General features: G+C 40.6%; 1 protein-coding gene and 1 long non-coding RNA gene across 3 annotated transcripts in view; one reads left to right on the top strand and one right to left on the bottom strand.

The window, feature by feature from the left end:
- LOC147257660 (uncharacterized) overlaps positions 1-10471 on the top strand; it is a 25328-nt gene extending 14857 nt beyond the window's left edge. For both annotated transcript variants that reach the window (XR_015117622.1, XR_015117621.1), the window contains one exon: positions 9461-10471. This is a non-coding gene — a long non-coding RNA (uncharacterized LOC147257660). The remainder of the gene's footprint in view (positions 1-9460) is intronic.
- The window catches only part of LOC147257661 (ovochymase-2), a 21883-nt gene extending 5806 nt beyond the window's left edge, over positions 1-16077 (bottom strand). The window contains exons 1-13 of the mRNA XM_086211727.1: positions 15778-16077; positions 13080-13210; positions 11847-11940; positions 11288-11428; positions 10968-11065; positions 9024-9138; positions 8356-8568; positions 7496-7711; positions 5808-5948; positions 4825-5070; positions 4488-4673; positions 1133-1242; positions 131-231 (exon numbers count right to left, since the gene is read on the bottom strand). Coding sequence (XP_086067853.1) covers positions 131-231; positions 1133-1242; positions 4488-4673; positions 4825-5070; positions 5808-5948; positions 7496-7711; positions 8356-8568; positions 9024-9138; positions 10968-11065; positions 11288-11428; positions 11847-11940; positions 13080-13210; positions 15778-15913 — 1928 coding nt within the window. The 5' untranslated portion in view covers positions 15914-16077. The remainder of the gene's footprint in view (positions 1-130; positions 232-1132; positions 1243-4487; positions 4674-4824; positions 5071-5807; positions 5949-7495; positions 7712-8355; positions 8569-9023; positions 9139-10967; positions 11066-11287; positions 11429-11846; positions 11941-13079; positions 13211-15777) is intronic.
- Between the last annotated feature and the right edge of the window lie 2980 nt (positions 16078-19057).

Raw genomic sequence — 19057 nt, forward strand, 5'->3', positions numbered from 1 at the left:
AGTTCTAAAGATGTAGAGGGTTTAATTAGTTATCTCCTCTTTTGAAATGAATCATTAACTAGCTGCTTTTTTTCTTAATATGTCTAATATTCTGCATCTTCTCTATGTGAGGAAGAAATGGAACACTTACTTTATGAAGCAGTGAGCTGCTGTAAGAACCCAGTGCTTATGAATAAGAGTACCACCACAGATATGGAGGAATGTAGGTTCTGGGCGACTGGCCGGCCAGACCTGACACAAAAATCATTGTACATTAAGGAACACACTGACTTTTTGGGGAATAAGGTTATTTTATCATTCCCAGGGTAGACAAGAAGATGGATTTCTCATCACTGTGCAGTAAGGTCCAGAGACCCACAGAGCAGCTGACTGCTAGTTAGCTAAGCACAATGAATGGAGGTGGGTGGGCAGGTTAGCGTACCTCTGTCGAAAGATGACTGACAGATTTGGATTAGTTTCTTGATTTGTCTAGAAGTGATATTCCTTATCCTCTTTTAAAAATTCTGTTGTTTAGCGATAAGAAAACTCACTCATCAACAAATGTTTGATTTTAGTTTTAAGGTTTTTTTTTTTTTTTGAGGTGCTGCTTCAAATCGCTACTCCAGAGCAGGAACATATGTTTGATCGTCTGATTCCATAATTTCAATGTCTTGTCAATTAAGATTTTTATTTCATAACCAATCTCCTGCACAACCAGAGTTGTATTAATGCAGGTAAAGATCATCTTGTGAAAAGTCTGTTTGATATCATTTGACTGAGGTATGCTAACACTTCTCACTCATTGGCATTTATTATGCTAGGCTAATTAGCGTCTACTTGGTCTCAGCTATGCATTGCACACATGGGGGGGAGAGAAGAGTATTATCTTCCTGCTTGGTTTTTATCTGATGCACATGCACAAGTGGGTAATATAAGTTTACATTTAAATTTACATCCATGCAGCCAGTAAGTTTGTAGAAATGTGATTTAGATGGGACAAAGGACGATAGAAGTTAGTCTTGGGAGTCACATCTCAAGTAAACACACTGGATATTTGCCCCATGAATCCCAGGATCTTTTAACCTCCCCCCACAGTAAATCAGTAAAATGTTGTCTCTCTTCATGTGAATCCTCAGCCTACTGAGGGTCTCACCTGCATCGACACTTGCCAGGGCCAGGAGTGTTCCCGGGCTTCCTCCCCGTTCACAATGCGTGTCGTAACAATAGGAGGAATAGCTGGTGTCCCACATGGACTGGGCCAGTCTAGAAAATGAAGTGAAAACACTGTAATCTACAATGTGGCAGGTTGTCTATGTATATAAGAATTTAGTTTTTGTGTGTAAACAATATGGAGTACATGTCTGCAGCTTCCAGATAAGCTGGCATGTCGGACAGAAGCGACTTTCACTCTGATTCATAATTTCAAAATTATTTCCCTTTCACGGCAAACTGAGAATGCTGGCTGGTGAATGGTGCCCCTTTGTTTTTGGCTTTCACTAATCTGCTATTCTGCAGTTGTGTATCCTCATGGAAATAAAACAGAAAGAAATTTGAAAAAAAAAAAATTCCATGCCATCACTGCAACATCAGCACACATAAAGATAGCTGCCCTTTAGTCCTCTAAAGAGCTGCAATAAACCTGTCGCTCTTATCCCGTATAGTCTTCCCTCATCTTGTTTTCCTCTCTTACCCAACACCTCTGGTTGTAGCCTCTGCAGAGCCATCTATAAAACTGTTTCTGCAATTGGCCTGGCAGGAGCCCTGACCACCTGAGATTCATCGCTGGGTGAAGGATGAGCAATTGGGTGACAGTCGGCTTGGAAGGAAAGTGAAGCATTTGGATACTTCACATTGTATTCTTAGCACATCACATCACGTTGCTTTACTGCACAACTGGGTGCAGGGAGGAGGGGATGGGGGAGGCGATGAGGTGTGCAAGATGAAGGGGTGAGGATGTGAGCAGGCATGAATCAAATGAATAACAGGAAGGCTTCTGTGCATTTTTGAAGGAGCAGTTTGAAACTAAAAGCAGGTCAAGATTAGCGAGAGAAAAATAGTGCACACAAGATAGTGAGCTGGGTAGATACTAGGGCTGGAGTGCTACACTAATCTCGCGATAAGATACACGATATTTGGCTCACGATGCTATATGTCACAATGTTCAGCTCACGATACCCTTACATCCTTTTCTGAAAGATTTTAAAGGGACAAAGTGATTTTGGTGACATCTTGTGAGTGTTCCATTGACTTGGATTGAATTAATTGAACAAATTCATTTATATTGTAGCTTGCAAGCTTTTGAGAAGTAAAGTGAACAATGGAGAGTGCAAGTGCAGCAAGTGGCCTTCTTTGGCAGTTTTTTTTAGCTTGATACTGAACAAATGAAGTAGCTACTAGCCAGTCTAGCCACCACGTTAACTAAAAAAAACCATGGCGGCCAATAATTCAATTCGCGGGTGACTATAGCATAGCAGGGGTCCATCGCATTCACCATGCGCCTAAAGCTGGTGTTTTCCCCCACCGAATAAGGTTTCAAATCCTGACAAATAAAGTAGGCAATGGACCTTTTCTGCAACCTCGGTGAAGAAGATGGAACTTGGATCCCACCAGGGGTCACTGTCGAGTTTGTCTTTTGCCTTGACGAGCGAAGAATAAAAGATGGTTGTTGTTCTCAAGAGAGCTAGAGTGGGAGTGATTAGTACTACTGTTGTCAAAGGCGAGTTATCCATCTCGGCTGAAGAAGAATAGAGCCTGCCAACAGCTTATGGGCCAAGGCTACGACGGATAAGAGAGTTTGCAAAGAGTACATGTGTAATGCAGGCGGGAACTGCGGCAGTTGCCACAGCTCGTTGAGCCGGTGAGCGGAAGAACCGTTCCGCTTCACGGAGCTACTGAGATGGAGAATGTAAGGAAGAGCGAGTGGCCCACATTCAATGGACAGGCAGATGAAGAACAACAAATACACGTATATTAGCGGTTATTTAAACTATTAGTATAAATTATTATCGATGAATAGACGTCGATAAATAGACGTAGATTGAACGTCGATAAATAGACGTCAGTTGTACAAGAAAATCTATGCAGCGCATCGGCTTGGTACCATATGGTTCACTTATATAGCATTTATAGTTCTGCGTCAAGGGAACGTGTTGCTCTGCAATTCACCGCCAAGCCGCTAGGGGGGTGTGGCTGTGTCTTTGTATGGTTTCGGGGGCTCTTGTCGGATTCCAAAACAAAACTATTTCAGCAGAAAGTCCAGTGCTTTTCTTTGAACGACCGTTTGCTTTCATGAATCAAACTGTAAACTTTGAACATGACAAACATGACTTCTTGTGTCCATTTTCTTCCGGAGACGCACATATTTGTCGCGGAGGTTCCTCCACCTCCTCATGCATTCCGCGACCTCCTCTGAGGGGATCAATCACAGTCCTTGACGTTCACGTCACGACGTGTCAACGCGACAGGATTTTTTGGAGGTGCACATCAGGCTACGCCGTAGGGTCCGTGTAGGGGTCTGCGTGGACGGCGTAGGTATGGCGTCGCCACGACGCAGAAGCATAAACCAGGCTTTAGGCTACGCAGCCAATCATAGCATTGACAGTGCTTGCGTATGTGCCCTGCCCATACGAACCGTGGCACCGTGCAGGTTAGCTTACTAACAACAGCAGAGATAAGAGACGGCAACGGTAGCTCAGCGGTTGAGTTGTAAACCCCTGAAAAAATAAAGGTAAACTAATAGAAACTGCTGCTTTAATTTGATTCTTTTAATAAGCCATGTTCCTTGCTATGCTCCCAGGTGTTGAACAGGTGTGTGGCCTCAGCGTGAACAACTGATGTTGCTCACATTGATCCTCAGTGTGCTCAGGGACCGTGTGTGTATGCCCAGACACTTGAAAAATTAGAGGGAACAATGCTCGCTGCCATTCTCCTGAATCTCTCAGCTGTTACTGGATGACAAAGGCGTCGGCGTCTGGGTAACTAGAAATGCTCTACAGCGACACTAGCGGCTGGCAGACCCAATTGCTCTTCCTGCAAAGTGCGGGACACTGGGGATTTGAATGGGGCTTAATGTATCGATACTCGCGGCTGAAAAATCAATACTCTCTGGGGAAACAAAATATTGATATATATCGCAGAATCGATAAAATTTCTCAGTCCTTGTAGACACACAACAGGCTAAATCAACCTGATCATTGTACACTTTGTTTTGTTTACAGTGATCAAATAACAATTGCTCAACATGGATTTTATGTATTTCTCCACGAAGACATTTTTTTAAAATTTTGAGGACATGTTTATTTCTATATATGTATACTTTTATTTGTTTACATGACCTATTTTATTAATTCCTATATCCTTAACATATTGCATTATTTTATTCATATTTTCTCTTATCTTACCTTATTGTAAGCCAGTGGATCAACAGTAATACTAATTTAGAGTCATTTCCTTTTGTTTGTTGTCACTTTATGTTAGTGGTGTAATGCCAGTATAAGTGAATACTCCACCGATGGGAATGTCGTCCCAGGGGTTGGGTTGAACTGGTGGTTCAGTTGGAACAGGCAGGCTGGGGTTTGTAGTCCAGTAGGCTCTGAAGCCTTTAGCCTCAATAAATAAGTCTGAATGGAAACGTAAGACCAGCCTGCTGCCTTTTGTCTTGATGGTACGAGGTATCTCAGTTCCACAAAATGGACCTAAAAAAAATGGAAGAAGTCATCTTTAGTGTTGGAACTGATTGGTATACAATGGTACAGTTCTGAGCTGGGTTAAAGTGACTGGTTGACCATCATGAGAAGTAAAAAAAATGGTTTTGTGATCAGACTGTAGACACTCAAACCAACTCACCGTGTTTCTGAATCAAACCGTTCGTCACACTGTTGATGTCGTACACCATCACATTATCAAGGCATTTGGACAGCAGGAAGTCTTTGGCTTCAAGGTCAAAGTGGGTGAAATTAAGCGTGATTTTTTTCCCAAAAGGCGCCACGATGTTCCACATACACTCAGAGTTGGCCTTGTAGTTCATGGGCCAATTCTGAGACTTGATGACCCCTGTTTCCTGTTTAGAGGACAGTCCACAGCCCAGGATTTCTGGAAGGAAAAAGATAGATCAAGAAACTGTAGAGATTCAGGAGAGAGTGTGTAAATACACAAGTATTAGTCTGCAACTGGTTTTACTCATGTTTTGTTCACACCCAGATTGGTCATAGACCTGGCCAGTGTGTTTTGTACCATTCTGTAGAATATTTGTTAGAATTTTTTTTTTTTTCATCAAATCCATTTAAGCGCTGGCCTTGGTGTCTGTATGCTATATTGTACATAGTAAAATACAGCTATATCTTCTACTTTGAATTCGTATTAATTGCATTATGACACACTAAATGTCTCTGTGTGCATGATTGTTTTACCCTCTAGTGTACATACGTGTTGGCTTAACATTGTTTTATTTTGGTGAAATGACAGACTTTATCTTATGATAGATATTTCGGTCTGTCTTCCACTGTTGCATGTGATATCTAAAGTCATGCCCTTGGCTGGGAACCATGATAACAAAAAAGATAGCGGAGTTTTATCTTGTTTTCATGCTTCACAGTGTATTCTGTCCCAGGCTTTGACAGAGTTCGCACTGCTTACGCAATGACTTTGCACGTTTTATAACTATGTGACAGAGGGGTGAGATATTACTTTTCCTTTTAATGAGCTGCTTCAGCAGCATCTGCCTCAGGTGTGTGTGTAAGAGTGTGTGTGCTGTGTGCAAATGTGTATGCTCTGTGCAAATGTGTATGCTCTGTGCAAATGTGTATGCTGTGTGTATTCGTCCTCTGAACCTGTGATATCCTCAGGATACACCGCCTCCCACTTGGCAGAGAATCCTCTGTCTGTGAGGCGACTGTCGGACTGGAACGTGACCGTTATTGTGTCAGTGGCACTGACCATTGCTGGGGGAAGACTGTAGCCACAGTATGTGCCTGAGAATGAAGGCGAGAATGGATGGAGGGAACAATTAGGGGATGGGTCAAAGGATGCAACGAAGTGGTTACAAGCACAGGAGGGATGAACGTAGGTTATGCAAGCATGTGTTTTACTGTACAGCTGAGTGTGGCAGGGTGTGGTCATTGGTAAATGGATGGAGATGCAAATGAGGATGACTGTTCTGTCTGTGAGTTGGACTATGTTTCCTGCGATACAAGAACTAAGCACAAACTCAGATGCCAAGCTAATTCTGCATCTCGAATACATACATATACTGTGCAAATGATTAGATGTGATGTGACAGAAAGGCCATGTGCTGCAAAAAGCTTCTGAAATACAGGACACACCTCTTTTTGCTGCATTTTATTGCATCCTATGTTTTACTGTAAAATCTATTATTTTTCATATACTGCACTTCAGTGGTTTTCTTTTTTCAATACCTTCCATTTCAAGTGACCTTGGGGTTCCAAATCAGTACCAGTTATTCATCCTAGACTGGGAATATAGGCACCTCTTTTTATTGCATTTCATTGCCCCCTATATTGTACATTAATATTTTAGTGACCAAATCCGTTGTTTTTCATTATCTGCACTGCTCTTTTCCTCCTCTGCGGATACCCGCAGTTATTTAGCTTGGTCGATAGTTGAACGTGGACAACCTTTGGCCCAGTAAAAAAAATTGAAGCTGTAAAAGTAAAAAGCAATGTTCCATTGAAATACCTTCATGTAGTATGTGTACCATATTTACTGCTATCTGTTATCACTTAAAAAAAGGCAAAAGAGGAGAAAGAATTTCTCTGTTTTTGCACACACAATATAGGTGTGTCGAAGCAAGATAAGCCAGCAGAAAAGACAGAAATCCTGCATGAGCTCACAGATACAACTGACTAGGTTAAATGGCCAATATTCCATTACCAACAAATCTCCTCAGGTCTCAGAAGATGCCATAAAAAGAATCTCATTGAAATGAACCTTTTCTCTCTTCAACACATTCAGCTGCTTCATATTATTTTTCTCTCTGCGTTCTGCACAAAAACACCCCCAAACTAAGACAAATCACCACTAAAGGCTAAAACTGTCTCATCACGTATCTGTGTGCGTTTCACAGACTTGTGTACACGCACCTCAGCGTTTTAGTCCTTGAGAACTCAGCAATAGATAAAGCTGTATCAGCTTCACTGCAGCCACTGAAGTGAATAATAAGAGGAGGTAATTTATAGTTTGCTAGGCTTCTTCGGAAAGAGATCCTAATCAACAGTTTTACAACTGGGGACAGATATTGAGTTGCTGTAACAGAGCTGCTAGCCTGCACAAGCTATGAGGCAAAGTCCTCAGAGTTGTCCACAGGTTAGATTCTTAACAGATGCTTGATGGATGAGTAGCATGAAGCATGATGATGCAAGGATCTGAGATGCATTTGAGGGGTCAGAACACATAGTAAGAGGGCACACAAATATTCAGAATATTAAACTGTGAACATCTGAAAATTAAAAAAGATGATTAGAATTCATGTAGAATAGTCAAGGATGATGTTAGGGCTCACCTAGTACACTGTAATTATCAGATATGATCAGTTTGTCCTCCTTGCACTGCCCCATCTCGCCTGTGATGGCCATTTCAGTGATATGGAATTTAACCAGGAATCCTTGTGGCACGCTGATCTTCCACAAACTATTCAGATTAGCAGGATAGGTATTCGGGAATCCCACAGAGTGGATCACTCCCTTACGCCCATGGAGAATAACCGCACCACCACTTCCTGTTTGGGAATTTTCAGTGAAATCAATATAACTTGACAAATCAACATCTTATTATTAATGAAATTGTCTTTAAAAGAGGAGAAAGAGGCCAGGTTATCTGAACACCTGTGAGAGAGAGAGAGAGAGAAAGAGAGAAAGAGAGATGAGGATCTGCTTACTATGATAGGAAACTGCCCCATGAACAGTGTCATTATGAAATACTTTAATTGGCCACTTGAGAGAACCATTCTGTCTGCCAATAGCTCTAATACAGTGATGAATAGATAACCCTCCAGGGGGATCTCCCCACTCCTACGCACGGAACAACATGCATTCATCCTTATTTGGTCGCTGTCACCTGATTAGAGTTGGTTCTGCAGGGAAACCCGAAGGAGACAGGACAGCCATGTAAGGTGCGTATAGAAAATGATATTATAGTTGCTCACTTTTAATTTTCATGAGATAAATGATTTGGCAGTCTCCCTATGATAAAATTGCTCAGAAGGCAGGCTATTGTTTTTGGAATCTTGCTGGGAGAAAATCCAATATGTCGATGAAGTTCAACTGATCTGATGTGTGGCTAGGATTTGCACTGATTGTTCGTAACGGCGTACCTTTCAAGCCTAATTATGAAAGAGGTATAAGTCAGCAAGAGAGTGCTTACCAGAAGATGTGGGAGGCGCCGAGGTTTGTGTAGTGGGTCTGGGTGTGGTTGCTGGTGTGGTGCTGGTGGGAATTACAACTGGAGGCAAGCTGGACTTTGTGAACGTTGCACTGAATCCTCTGGAAGTCAAAGTGCTGTCTGATTTGAAGCGGACCATCATTGTGTTGGTGCTGGACACCACTGGCTGTGGCATCTTCCCCCCACAGAATTTACCTTGAATGGATTATATAGGGTATGAGTTATGAACATCATTCACGAGGTGTTGCACAATTACTGTTACAGTTACTGAACCAAACATGTGAGTCCAAGAGCCAATGCAACAATCCCATTAGCATTTGGTTGAGGCGCCCTCCTGGTTGGCCTACAAAAGCATATCATCCCTGCAGCATTATACGGTTTAAGATCATTCATAAGGAACAAATTGATTACATTTTCCGCATCACACTGAATGTTGGATAAGAATCAGCTTCCAAAATATTTATGATGTCACAAACTTTTGATTCATCTCATCATTCAAGGATCCTTATTTTGAAAGTCCCTCTGCCTTATAATCAGCTTTGACATAAACTGTATTCAAATGTGTGAAATATTGCGGTTTATCCCAAAATTATTAACATTAACACACACAGCATTAAATAGTTGCTTGAGTGGAACCATGTAACGCTCACCTAATGAAGAGGAGCTGTCATAGACCTGAACAAAGTCTCCACACACCTCAGGCACCAGGTCAAAGGAGGTGAATGTCAGTCGGACCCTCTCACCTTCAGGCACAGTTACCCTCCACTTATCATGCACGCGCGCGCACACAGACACACGCACACACACACACGCACACACACACACACACACACACACACACGCACACACACTCTTTCAATTTGAAAGTGGTATTGATGTTAAACAAGATAAAGCATGATAATGTCTCTCTCCACCGCGGGTTTTATTGCGGATGACTCATTAATTAATCAAATGGCTGAATTATCACTGATGTAACAAACTGCTATCTGCATCGCTCCAAGATTTTCAAGGTTGTAACATGAGCCGCATTTTGACACACTGTAACTCATAAATAATTTTATCGCTGACTCTGCTCTTGTTTGAACAGATGGTGACCCGTCAAGCAGAAGCAAGGGAAGATGAAATCATGATGACAGGCAAATAACACCACACAAAACCCACAGAAACCTCGCCATCAAACCTGAGTCTGATTTAATTCATCGCTCATCAACACCATCAACACTTTTTGTGTCACTGTGTTGAAATCCATAGCTAATGGATTCATTTTAGATGCCAATTTAGATTAAGCGTGAGTAAACACAAGACAGTGATGCGTTTTACATTTGCAGAATGTACAAAAATTTCAGAATCTTGCTGACATTTAGTTGCAGTTAACTTGCACATACATCAAGTCAATTAGTATGGAATTTAAAAATGAAAATATGATTTTAATCTGATGCTCTTTTGTGATCAGTTGGTTTAAAATGCATATACAGCAATTTAGGGAGGTTTGAGGCAAAGGTCCTCGAACACATTTTAGGGATTGGGTCTGATTTATTCTAAGCGAGAGAAAAACAAAACAGAAAAAAAAATACAGAAAATCATAAACAAATGAAGCAAATACAGAGCTGTAGGTGTGACTAAAATGCTGTCGAACAGTTACGCTTTTGTACATTCAACAGATAAGGAGAATCTTTATCATTGAACATGTGTTTGAGCTGGTGATTGCAGGTTCAATATTCACCCTCTGTTTATCGCTGATGTGGATGTGTATAAAGAAAAGTCTTGCTGCATTTTCTGACCGCCAACTTAGTCTTTTTGTTGTTTGCAGTGATGAACAGGTTGTGTTGAACTGATTTCTGAGAGCATTTTAATAGAAAACAGCTGCGTCTATGAGCGGTGAGAATATACCAAATTATGTACGGTTAAATTTCTTTTTAATAGCCTATATTAAACATTCTTCCCAAGAGGAAGGGAAAACACAGATGCTGTTGGTAATTCATCTAACTTTCAACATGGCCTGTATAAAATTTTGTTTAAAGTCACTTTAAAGACAATAAATGTTCCAATTATTCTTCATACTGTGGTAAATATTCATGATCAAGTTTGAAATGTACAGAAACAGAAATGTACGGAGTACTAGTAACAGTTCTTTCCTCTTCTGCAGCGACTGAAGTTAAACTGCTAAAAACGGATTGAAGGACTCAAAGTAAAAGTACAATTTGCCAGTAATTAGACAAAATGTAATTGGAGGTTGACACTGTAGTGGCTGTTAGGAAAAGGCAAAAAACAGTAATGTGTATTAACATTATTTCCTCACGTTCAAACATTTGTTCATATCGCTTTTTGAAACACATAAATAAATGGATGAAGCGGGATTATAGCCAAGGGATCATATTTCTACAATTCAGGAAAATGTAATGAAGTATCGAGGGAACAGAAACAAAACATTTCCATTGAATTACCGCGCACTTTGCAGTATAATGTACTATGAGTTCACACCACCAGATAAAGCTCAGCAATGTTTCCTATGAGTGAGTGCATGTTATCAGGTTATCTTTATTTCTGAGTTTTTATTGTGGGCTTTCATACACTGCGTGTGTTCATCGTAGTACCTGGTATAGAGCTCCATTCAGGTAGTTCTGCTCAGGAAAGCCAGGGGTCATTAGATGCCCCGTGTCACCTTGGAGATGCCCACCACCTCCAGCTATTTCTAGCAGCAGCAACGGAGGGCACTTCAGTGTCAAGGATATACACAGTATAACCCCACCCCCCCACCCCCCACCCCATTTTCATTCCACCCCCTGCCCCCTTGACTTCATCCTGCACCAATAAATGCCACTTCCAGTTTCTGGGTCAGTCACATTGGCCTATAGTAAAAACCTAACATTACTTCAATTTTCTTACTGAAATTGATTTTTACACATCGCTCTACCTTGGGTCTGTTCTGGAGCTACAGCTTTGTAATGAGCCCTGAATCCTTGGTCTGTTCTTCTGTCGTTGGTGTCGAAATAGACTGTCAGACGGTTTGTCAGTGACACCAGTGGCAGTGGTTTGGTGTAGCCGCAGTATTTCCCTGCAAATACATCAAAAAGTTATGTACAACTTATATATCTGCAATGAAAAGAGGATTTAAATAGGTCCAAGTTAAATTTTTTTTTTTTTTTGTAGAAATCACATAAAGTAGCACATGATAAAAATGTCCACCGCTTTAAACTCTGCAGCCTGGATGGAAAGCTAGAGTTGAGTGTGAGTTTGTTTAAGTGGAGCAGTGTGCAGTGGACCAGCAGGACTGTGGAGCTGAGTGTGCCCATGGCTGGATAGGCTGATTTGGGCATGACATGAAAGCTCAATCCCCGTAGCCTTGGACGGTCACATAGCACTGCGAGCTGGGGAGCTGATGTGTTTATCTGCATAGTGGACGTATGCATCTGTTCTATCCTTACATTGTGGAAATATGAACACTTTTATTTAATTTTTTTTTCAAACTTTACCGATAATTCCCAGTGAATCTCGCAGAGTGATGAAGTCTGCAGTGCAGAGCTTGGTGTCCTCTAAAGCAAAGTCCTCAAACCACAGAGAGATCACCTGCAACCAAAACATGCACAGATGTTTCAACGCTGACAGAAAGCCGGCACGAGAGTCTCTGTGTGAAATGTGCACACTTGGATGAGATTATGTGGGCCTGCCTGCTCCTCAATTTGCACACTTGAAGGTTGTGAGATGAGGAGAATGGCAAAAGAGAGTAAAGCAGTGCATCAGGAAGGCAGCCACACTACCAGGAGAAGAAGAAGAGTATTTTTCTCCTCCTGTTTGGTGCAGGGAGAGAAGCTGAGGAGAATGAAAGAGACAAGGAAGCCATGTGTCTGTGATGGTGCCACTGCATTCACCCCGGCTGTCCTCTACTTCTTGGCCTCTCATAAGACAGTTTCATCATCAGTAAGTAGACAAACTCGACTGATGATTTGGCACCAGAGAGACACTATAAAAGGTCCCGTCAGACACAGAGACATGAGCTGTTTTAATCAGCAGCACCCTGTTATTGTAAAGCAGGACAATGTCTGCGTTCAGACAAGTAAATTACGAAGTACCAGACTAATATATTGTAGCCTTGTCTCTGTTCTGTTTGTCGTGCAAAACAAATTGCAAATTCTGTTAAAAAATCTTATTGCACTCATGATGTGTATAGAAGAAAACATACTTCTACTTACTGATGAGCAATTAATTGTATATTAGTTACATTTAGATTAATTGTAATCTGTGTTCAGGGGCTGGACAATTTACCAAAAATGTATTGAGACATTTAGAACCTCTCTCCGACTCCCATTCATTGAGGCTAATTCTTTTGGTACTCTCGATGTCATATTTCAGCATAATTACAGCAGTCAGATAGATATTGAGTGTATAAAATCATCGTTTATTAATCGTAATTGAGGTAGAAATTTTAAATAATAGTGATATTTATTTGAAGTCATATCGTCCAGTCCTCCTTCTACTTGCACAGCATTTAAATATTATTCACAAACTTATTTCGGATTGAAAGTTTTGCATTTTCAACCCATGGAATGTCCATATGAACACCAGTATCGGTGTGTTTCATCCCAATGCAGTCATGTCACTGAGTTCAAAAAAAGAATAAGATAAAGGGAAAGATTGTAGGCCTGTTTAAAGATGCAGGGTTCACAGCAGGAAGAAGCAAGAAGAGCAGTGATGCCACTCCGTGTCACCTTGTCAGGATCCACCGTGATGTGCCAAGCGCAGCTCCGCCCGTTGTCATAGCTACTGGGGTAGTTCCAGCTAGTGAAGATGCCCGATTCTCCTGAGAGCTCCTGAGGTCCTCCACATCCAGAGTCTGGCCCTGGATTTGTGTGGACAATAAATCACAGCTCATAGCTGGAGTAAATTGCAAAAGTGCAGCTCGAAGACTGAAGGGAAAAAAACCTCAACGCACTTCTCTCCACAGACCCAAAACATTTATGGTGTATCGTGTTCACCAAGTCAAAGCATTTAAAAGGAGATACTTCATGTCTTTTCTGTCTTGTAATACCACTGTCGACCTCGAGGTGCGATCGCGACTCATTTTGACCGTTTGCACTGGCGATCTCATTCTTTCAGTCACCATGACTCATGATCAAAGGTGAGAGTTGGAATGTCAATCATCTGATGAAATCCTTAATTAATCAGGTCGTTGCTGTGCTCATAGCATCCTGCCAACTATCTGCCCGTCCACTTCACTCATCAGTATGATGGTGTGTAATGTCAATGTTCAAATGTTAGCATAAATATGCTGCCCTCTGGTTTAGGTAGGGGACTTATCTGGGTTTCCTTCTGTGGGCAAAAAGACAGACTAAACGTCAGGCCAAGAGCAAACGCATGTCTTGTAAAATGACTTTTGCCTGCACTGTCTCTGATGCCTCCTCATTTTTTGCTCACTTCATTCGTGCCAAACTGGTGTCTTGCACAAAGCGTCGCTCTGCCACCTGTTCATAGCATGAAAAAAGAAATTGTCGTTTTAAAAATTATTTCATCATTGTTTTATTACCTTATTATTTATGTTTATCATTTATGTATTTCTTCCATCTGGCGAACCAAAACAAACTCTACCAAATTCTGCAGCACTGCTTTTAACTTCTTCTATATTTTTATGGTTACAGAATACAAATCAGCTGCAGAGAATTTGAAGGTATTTAATATGTTACCTTCTCTGAAAGAAATCTTTACAGAGGAACAAGCAGAATCCCTTCAGTACAGATAAAAGCAAACTCAGGGGGAAAGCAAAGCAGAAAAAGTGGAAATTGTATCCTGCAAAGGCTGACGGGCTAACAGACAGGTGTTTTTCTCCGGACATTCTGGAAAGTCCCTCCAGTAGATCTGCTCTACTACATCAAGTTAAAAACCATGACCTCTTACACATCATGGTTACTATCTGTTTGGTGCCACTTCATATCTTCTTCTATTGCTTTGTAAAGCAAATAAACAACAAGAACCGGCTAGAAGGATGACGACTGACACAGGTGAAGCCAATAAATGAGCAAGAAGTAAAGGAAGATACATATGCAATGTACTTTTCAAAATAAAAACAGGTCTAAAGATCCAGAACTTGAAACCAACAGCCCAAACAGGACCATGACTGTTTATCCTGATATTCAAATGATGAAATGGTTTTAGTGGTTAGTTTTATCGTCATTGCGGGATTAAAATCAATGGAGAAACCTTGGAAACAGCATTGATTATACGGTGTGTCATTATCCACAGCAGCAGCAGGCTTTCCCGTGCGGCTGCTGCAGCTACTGAAGTACCCACTGCATTGACAACAAAAATACAGGCACATATTTTATCATCTAGGCAAAGCATTACTGTCAACATAGCCACATTGTTCTTTGATGAAGTAACCTGAGCCATATCATTCTGAGGGTAATGATCCCTTTAATGCATAGATGGATGATAAACTGTTTTTATGTTGTTGTTTATTATGAATAAATCAATAAAACGATGTCTGTCTTATAAGCCAACACGTGGACATTTATTAGTGTCGTAACTCTGAAAGCAAATTGGTTGAGCTGATATTCACGCCATTATTTTACTTATCCACTCATGCAAACCTAAACTATTCACCCCTTTAAATTCCGAACACAGAACCAGGCTCGCAAAGCAGTCCCGGCCGTTTAGAATTGAATTGGTGATGATTTTTACAGCATGAGACCAGAGGAAATATTTTCCTTTGGATAAATGACTTGGCAAGAGATGACGGAGGAGGGAGCATTATTTATTTATTTATATATTTGCATTTCCACATAAAGATAATTTTAGCTCCTTAAGGATTATAGGACTCAGGTGTTTAATCTTGTTTGAGAGAGGGGATGATACATTTTATTGATCATTTTTTTCACTGCCCACTTCTTCATCATTCATGCGTCTTGAAAATTATTTGATTCCTTTAGAATAGTTATTATATATATATATATATATATATATATATATATATATATATATATATATATATATATATGTATATATATATATTTGCCGACTTAATTTCCATCAGTCAAGAGAGGAACAAATATCTGGGGATTCATTTTATGTCTCAATAAACAAAATGGTTCTCTCTTCTGTTTATCACTTATTGAAGGGAAGACAGGAAAGGGCAGGTGTTGTTGTTGTTGGTTTTTTGGATGATTTGAATTTTATCGTTTTTTAATCTTTAAAAAAAAAAAACAACACCTGTTCCTAAACACAGGAGCTAAAACAAATTGGATTAGACTTTCAAAATTAATAATTTTATCTCTCTTTGCTGCTTGGGGTTTCCGTGTATTATGGATATGATTGGAGACTCTGCAGAGGAAATACGCAATTCTAGTGAAACAGTACAATACACACACACACACACACACACACACACACACACACACACACAAACTCTCTCACCTTCTTCTTGAGATGTGTCAGATTTGTCAGTGATGTAGATGACCACAAGAGCAATGCAGGCACCAGTCATGATGAGAAAGAGAAATATCAGGCACTTTTCTAGGGTGCTCATACCCTTGGACTTTCGATGATCCATTTTCCTCTCAGTGGAGGAGATGCACCAGAGTGAGCCTCATTCAGCGATTCAGCCGCCTATCATCAGCACAAAGAGGTCCAAGGTACCTGCACCTGGACAGCCCACATGAACCTTGAGCTCCCTCTCATGTGGTATTGCTGCATGCTAGTCGCGGCGTTACAGGGCCATAAATCCTACTGTATCATAACGGCAGGTTAATGAGTATTGATGCTGATTGTGTCCCTATCCGGGGGTCATTACCATATCATTCAAGAGACATGAAAGGTAAGAAGGTAAAAAGCTAATTTCTCACCTTTAACATATCACAACGGCAGTTTAATGAGTATTGATGCTGATTGTGTCCCTATCAGGGGACATTACCATATCATCCAAGAGACATGAAAGGTAAGAAGGTAGAAGAAGGTAAAAAGCTAATTTCTCACCTTTGGTGTGGAGCACCTATGTCCTAAATTAAATGTACCATACTGCACGATACTAAAGAATTACCGGAACTGTTCGGCTGTGTGATGACCTGGGCAGACCATGAATCAGGGAACAACATAAATATTTTATGGTCTTTTCCATTATTTTTATCCTTCGACACCAAGTGATGCGTGATTTTATAATTTCTCACTACAAACTGGGCGTTATTGTCTGAGCTGCAGGCAGAAAATAGTTAATTTAAAAACTGATGCTTGAATGCTGAACTTATTGCTCACAGCACAAATCTGCGTTCAATTTTTCAACACAACGAAGTTTAAAAACTAGAACTTCTTTAAATGTCCCTATCTTAAACGCGGAAATGGTGAGTATTTTATAGTCTGACTGTATTTTTGTATTTTATATATTACATCATCATCATTGTTACTATTTATGTTTTAGACAAAAGAAGAGGACAAAGACGTTTTGTTTGACCTTGACTCAGAGCCTGTTCACGCTCTAGAAAATGAGAATCACTGTCAATCACAGCATCTCCAGTGTGCACCCAACGTGTCTTTTTCAGACGGTTGATTTTCATGCCTGTTCCTGGTGTGAAGGAACTGGGAGATTAACTGTCTTTGGACTTGACGGGGAATGTGCAGGTTTTTTTAAACAAAAAATCCAGTCATCGGGAGTACATTGTGCAAGGTGAATCTCAGCCTTGGGCTCAACCTTTATATAAAGACGTTTGATTGGGTTTTATCAGAATCATCTCCAGCCCTCTTCACTTCATTTTCCATGCAAGAGTTGGACTCTCCTTTCATTCTCTTCCTCTGACAAAAGGCGATGAAGGAACAAAAAGCTGCTTATCACTCTACAGGGACACTGAAGATGAAGGGAAAAAAAAAATCTTTAGAGTGAAGGTTTTGCAGCAAAAGTGGGGACCTATTGTGTAAGACATATACAGTATATTGATGCATGTGTGCTTGGGCTGTTTCTGCCCTCCTGTTTTCCCCTCTCTCGCTCTCTCTCTCTTCCCCTCTCTCTGTTTCGCCTCTATCAGTTTGTTTTGGATCTTCTAGCCTCCACCAGGGGACCTGTATGATTTATGGGCACATCTGTCAGCCATAATAAAGCAATCTCTAATGAAGCCAGAGAGGGTGACCTCCGTGTGTATTTGTGTGCATATATACTCATTTTCAAAGGTGCATCTTTGCACATTTATGCTATGTTACAGGGGCTTACGGGGCCATGTGTTTGTGTTCTGAATGGTAAATTATGTAATATATCAGTGGATACCTGCATGTTTGTGTCTTGTGCTGCTGAGGCAGATAGAAAAGATGACATGTCACGGTGAAATAGTTGATACACAAAGAGGTGCGAGGCATACAATGCAGAAAACTGGAGTCGTTTAAAGGAACATACAGCCCAGCACTGCACCACAAACAAATGTAGGCCACATATTCCACTGGGAAAGAGGCGGCCATCAGGAGGGCGAGCACGACTTCTAGCTATCTCACTAATATGATACCATCATGAATAAGTAGTAGGAGATTGCTTTATGGGAAATATTCAACATAGTGGAAGCCAGCAGAAGCTTTAATTATACTGTTTCTGGCTTAGCATGCTTCGTTATGATATCATCGTCAAAGAGAGAGTCTGGGACAGAGAGAAATGAAAGCTAAAAGTGAAAATGGGGAGTTGAAGGGGAGGGCAGAGTGAGAGAGTGTAAGAGATTAACATAAAAGAAGAAAGATGATGAAGAACGACGCAGATATTGTTGGAAATGGAGATTTTTTTTCTTCCGCTCAGCTGTTAAATCTCAAGAGCAGGTCTGGGTTATATGGGACAAAATGGCAGCCCTAAGATCTCCAACCACCCTTAATTACCCACCCCACAATCTCAAAATATGATCTGTAAATAGTCATTAGCACTCATCCTGGTGATAAGAGTGTGTCGCCTATGACACAAATGATGTGTGAGGGAACAGATTTTATTCTGGTGATGGTCGGGATAATTGTAATGGCTTCTGTCCAAGTCGCAGAGCTTCTGTAAGGGTTTTCTACAAGCGAGGAGGAAGCTTGTGTGTTTATGAATCTAACTGGGTCACACTGCAAGCAGATCTCAAATCCCAAAACCAGAACAGCGAAGTATCTGTTGGATGACAGTTAAAGCTCAAAAAACTTCCAGCTGCTGCTGTTATTAGGACGTATCGGCCATGAGATATTATTACAAACCTTCATAGCGTTAATAATTTGAGTGTACTTTCGCAATTCAAGCATTATATTGCACTTTTAAAGGAATATACTTGCATGTGTTCTGAGGTTGGATAAAAAGACTCCTGCTAACATTTTTTATAGTAATTTTGATTGTTGTTTTTCACATAAGCCACTTTTTTTTGGTATTGTGTGGTATTTGATTGATGAATTTGTGGATGAATATTTCTACTAGACTCTAAATAAAACTGGTCAAAATGTCAATGTTTTTGTGTTATTATTTTCACATTGCCATTCACATAGTTATACCATCAATTTAAAAGATATTAATACACATTATGGCCCTCCTCTAACCCCACCTTCCTAGAATTTTACAAAGTTGTGGGTAATTTCACTTTGAAGGTAAAAAACAACATATTGACATCTACACGGGGAGGAAGTTCAAGACATGAGAATCGTACTCATAACCATTCAAAAATACACAATGAGAATATCATCAACTGTGAATCAACACAGCCCCGTTCTTTAA

Source organism: Aulostomus chinensis, chromosome 8, assembly GCF_037954235.1.
Source record: "Aulostomus chinensis isolate RoL2024-O1b breed Wild chromosome 8, RoL_Achi_v1.0, whole genome shotgun sequence".
Taxonomy (NCBI): Eukaryota; Metazoa; Chordata; class Actinopteri; order Syngnathiformes; family Aulostomidae; genus Aulostomus; species Aulostomus chinensis.